The 5,063-nt window shown below is 41.8% G+C and overlaps 1 protein-coding gene across 1 annotated transcript; it reads right to left on the reverse strand.

Moving 5' to 3' along the window:
* Positions 1-2,570: 2,570 nt before the first annotated feature.
* Positions 2,571-3,281, reverse strand: SARC_03922 (hypothetical protein; the record flags this gene model as incomplete). The annotated part of the gene is made up of 2 exons (XM_014302267.1): positions 2,571-2,909; positions 2,940-3,281. The coding sequence occupies 2 exons, from the start codon at positions 3,279-3,281 to the stop codon at positions 2,571-2,573; spliced, it is 681 nt and encodes a 226-aa protein (XP_014157742.1).
* Between the last annotated feature and the right edge of the window lie 1,782 nt (positions 3,282-5,063).

Raw genomic sequence — 5,063 nt, forward strand, 5'->3', positions numbered from 1 at the left:
AAAGCGCTCGAATAGGGGGTTCAACGCATCCTCCCATATAGGCGGAGCCCAGGCAATAATGTTCAGCCCATATGTAGCCGTGGATAGGATGAATGTTTTGAACATCACCAGTCGGTTGCGGGGGTGTCACCAGCTGAAGCCATGGCAGCTATAAGCGCGGAAAAAGGCGATACCCAGTGACAATGCTGCAACCAGGGATTCCATATGTCTAGCGAGGTTGATTCCTGGTACTCCGTGAGAGAGTGGGAACTCCAGGTATTTGGAGTGTTTCGGTTCGGCATATGTGGGCGCCAGTTTCAGGGGGAGATAACGTGTGTTCCAAGGTGCGTCTGCAAGCGTCGGCGTGATAAGCTCACCATTTATACGGAGGGTTGGCGCCGCGTGTCGCAAGTCGGTAGATCGTACTCGGGGTTTAATGTCACCCTCTTCGAGGCCAGATTTGCGTCCCCACGCATCAATGTCATCTAAGAAGGGCTGGAGCGAAACCGATCGAGGGGCTTGGATCCGTGTGTCATCGACAAATAAATAAGAGCGGAGGAGCTTGGGCCTAATACTGTACGCAAAAAATCTCGGCAGTTTAGCGCGGAAAAAAGAGGTTGGTGGCATCATTAATCAAATAATATGTATTCAACAGCGCAGTCATTTGAGCCTTGTATACAACTGCCCCCTTTTGAATATCTCGACGGACAACATATAAGCTCGTGCGGAGTGGTAAGGCTTAGGCCCAACTGCATACCAGCTCACCTACTCTATTCCCGGGAGTACATTTAATGTCCAGAAGTTTCAAATAGCTTTCAATGTGGTGCGGAATCATTGCGTGTTTATAAGTGCATTGCATAATACAGATGCTCATATGGAATTCTTAAAACAACGAATTGTTTTAACCATTGCAGATATATTGGTGTAAGAGTCGTAGCACTGAGATTAGACAGCTGTCGGATATAATGAGGAAGCTGTGTCTTACGAAATGAAAGCCGAATTATTGTGTACCCACCCACCGTACAAACCAATGAAGAGCATTCGTGAGCATTGAAATATTCACGAGCTGGGAAACGGATGTGTACCTCGGTTTCGAATTCGACAGACTCAACATCCCCGGTATTTTTCACTTACAATTCATGGAAATGTTTGTATGTATTTATTATATGATGTACAAATTGTGTAAATCAAGATTTCCGATTTCTATGTTGTCCTTCATGAAAGGAATATAATATTTCATCACTGCTTCCTAAAAACTAATAAGACAAAGCCAAAGTATGTTTACCACGAACTAATGCCTTTTCCCCCCTTCATATATCAATGCCTTGACAGAGTTTGATTTAATCTGCTAATACAGTTCTGATATGTCATCTTGAAAACAATGAAAGTAGAGGAATCGTCGAACTCGTAGCGATGTAAAAGAGATTGAAGATTGGAACCACTTTGATATCCAATGACTATGGACATTACATAGCTGTTTCTAGTTATAAGTACTCTGTATCGTAGCCTATTCGATTTTTTCTTATTCAATACACGGATATTACTGTACATGTTGTGTATTGAAACCCGTGAATAATAATGATGTGAATAGAAATTATAATTTTCCATCATATTACCAGACGCATGCCAAACCAGAATAGAGAACGCAAATCGATCGATAAAAAATGTATGTAACATACTATTCAAAGATTTGTCCAGGCCTGATAAATACTCTCAATTGTAAATTAACATAATTTAAAGCTCTATGCCATTCTGCACAGCACATCATGAATACACTTCCTCCAAAAAAAAAGTACTTATTTACCACAATATTGCACCAGGCAAGCAATCATATTAGCAATAGATTGTAGATTGAAAACAAAAAGTTGTGTTTTTGTAATGATCTATCATTCTTGAAATTCAAGTATCAATATTTGTCCTAATACTGAATCAGTGTACACGTGGTCCAGCCGTGGCACAGGTACTACTGTGGAGCCTGGAAGGTTGCAATGTACGTCAGGAGGTATGTTCGCGTTGGTATCTAAGAGATCTGTAAGTGACTTTATGAAACCTTCTTGTCCATACACAGGATCCTTTTCATGTGGCGTGAGGAGTGATTTCCATTTTGCATCTGTTGGTATTAGTGGATCGATTAATCCTGCTATGTATATATATGTGTGTGGTAGAATGTACATATCAAGAAGTGTTGGTGCCTTCATGTCAGGTAGATCTAATACTTTATACTTCAAAGCACCGAGATGTTTTCTACCTCCATAATTAATGTCACAAACTTCGGTTGACCCTGTGCGTTGTATTCTTGCATCTGTTTGTGCTAATTGTATATAAACCGGTTGCGCTCTGACGGAGAGATATTAATTATGTTATTACACTCTTGTCCATGCATGAGCGTTGTGCGCCGGAGTCTACTAGTGCATTGTATGTATTGCCACTAATTTGTATGTCAATGTGTAAACGTTGGTCTCGTGGTGCGGGAATTAAGGATAAAGGTTGATAATTTAAATCATTTGCATTTACTAACAACGTTTCTTCATCTGTATATACATGAGCCTGTCAGCCAGGTCAATCATATTTGCTTCCGCCCACCAGTTGTTTCAGAGTTCATCACCCTCTGTGACACCATCTACCTTGCCGGATGTGATGGACAGTCTTGCTATTTGCACATCCTTCTTGACTTGCTCATCAGCCTGCTTGGCCTGATTCGTAGCCTTCTTGGGACATAGACTGAACCGATGTGGGGCCGGCATCTCCTTACAATAAAGACATGCACGCTTCTCACGCGCCCCTTTCTTCTCTTGTGTCTGTCCTGTTGGCTTAGTTTGATTGGGTACACCGTTGTCCGGTTTGTGCCGCTTGTTTGTAGTGGTAGTTCTACTCTGAGCCTGGCCGTGGTTGGTTGCCTGTGCATTGTGTCGCTTGCGCTGCTCTCTTAGCTGCTTTCATATCATACGATCACCTTGCACTTTGGATGCCGCTCTTATATTTGACTCAGTCATAGTGTGAAACTTAGTATCGATATCCGATAAGTGACCCTCACTCCCATCAGGTTGTATATCTGCCTTGATGAGAGCATCCACTTGCACTTGTTGTCCGTAATACATTAGTGCTTGGTATCTTTGGACTTTGAGAAGTTGAAAGTGTATGGGTTCTTTGTCTGAGTTGCGGCAACGCTCCTCTAGCATCTTCATTGTCTTCTGCGCACGCTCTGTGCGCCCTTCAACGTTCAGTGTCTTGTTCTGCATGTCATTGAGAAACTTCTTTAACAGATAGTCTACCGCATGAGGCCTGAGCCTATCAATAATCATTCTATTGAATTATTCAGGGTCCTTCAAATGTTTGGTCGTGTGCGTCTCAGAGTCTCTTATGTTATCGAGCAATGCCTAGGTCTTTTCCGTTGCGTCAGTAGAATCTAATAAGTTTCTCACTAGTGCTGGGTACTGACACAGTGGCATGGACTTTGTTCAGAATAAGTCTCAATATTTCGTAGTGAATTCTATGATGTCTTCGTAATTTTCCATTCTGAAGTGACTATCCCTAGGGAGCTTTGAAAATTTTGAAGTCTTTAGTAGTTTTGCGAGGGCAGGTTTATTTATCTGGTCGCCTAAGCGTGAACGCATGAGCTCTAACTCACTAATGCAATGACTTATTTGAATGAGTTCATCTTCCTCATTGTCACCACAATCATTGACAGCTAAGTCATATCATCGTCTGAGTTCTTTGTCAACAAGTGACATGCGTCGTTCTGGTTGTTGGTCATGAATGCCTACTCTCATCTTGTGTACAGTCGGTATAGGCACTGGTGTTGGTTGTTCCAATATGGTCACAAACGTACTAACCAGAATACGATTACCTTGGCAGATGCTCTTGTCTATTGCTTGACGCATTGCTGAGGCTGGTATGGGTACGCCAGCCTGTGTAGGCTGGACGGAACCACTGTCTAAGCTTGCCCCCCCCTCATTGGGCTGACACTTGCGCCATCTGTGCCCACACCCTCTTCTTCACCACCACACACGCCTGCTCTGGTTGCCGTTGTCATCTTGAGATCTCTGTGATGGTGTGTGTGTATTGCGGGTTATTAGTAAAGATTCTTGCTATATTCTGTGCAAATCTGCGTTTCACCCCCCTTGTCTTTGGTAATAATTCGTATAAAAGAAATAAAATCTTGATCTATCTCACTTACTTTTATTGTGGTCTCGCTTTGCTATACTTCCGTTAAAAGTGTTGACCTTCCTGTGTGATACGCTAGCTTGTTGCTTTGTTCCCTGTATGTTTGAGGGTTTAAATGATGTTTGTTAGTCAAGCCTATTTCGTCACGTGTGGACTTACTTGTGTGTTTTTGTCAAATGAGAAATTATTTCCTCATGTGTGATCTTAATGAGATGTTCGGTCTCAGTGACGTCTCTGAAAAAGTTCGGTGCTGTTGATGGCCCTTTTTATGTACCGAACATCCAGGCCTCAGTAGGCTGTGGCTTTGTTTGTGGTGTACCGAACTTTTGTGATTTATTCTGTTTGAATATTCTTATATTGTTAGTCCGCTGTAGTTTATTCCGTTGAATATTTGTGAGTACCAAACTATTGTATTATTAGTCTGTTGTATACTTGTACTAGTGTATGTTTTAGTTTGTTGTATGCTTGCCTCTGTACTAGATGATGGTAGCATCCACCATCGGGGACCACAAGGACCAAAGCCCAAACGTAATAGAGTAACCGAGTAACATAAAACGTCTGAGTATACTTTGTCTAAGAGAATATAACATAAACATTGAGGCCGTTATATGATCGAAACCCGTTTCGCTTCTTTTCGCTTGTACAATTCATGTGAGCTTTTTGAGTCTATGTGCTAATACCACGTATAAGCCAACATTGTAATTTCCAAGCTCAGGGGGGGGGGGGCTATATAAAAATAACGGGTTCCTATTAGTAGTTGCACAGTTAACGTATATTATAAACGTATAAACTTATAAACGTTTATACTATAATACTGTAATGCGTTTAACGAATTGGACATGGACAAGAACTGAGAAATTCAAGATTCTGAACATGTGATAGTACCCAGTAGAGTATGGGACTCTACTGTGGACAATTAG

The sequence above is a fragment of the Sphaeroforma arctica genome, assembly GCF_001186125.1.
Source record: "Sphaeroforma arctica JP610 unplaced genomic scaffold supercont1.210, whole genome shotgun sequence".
NCBI classification, from domain to species: Eukaryota; class Ichthyosporea; order Ichthyophonida; genus Sphaeroforma; species Sphaeroforma arctica.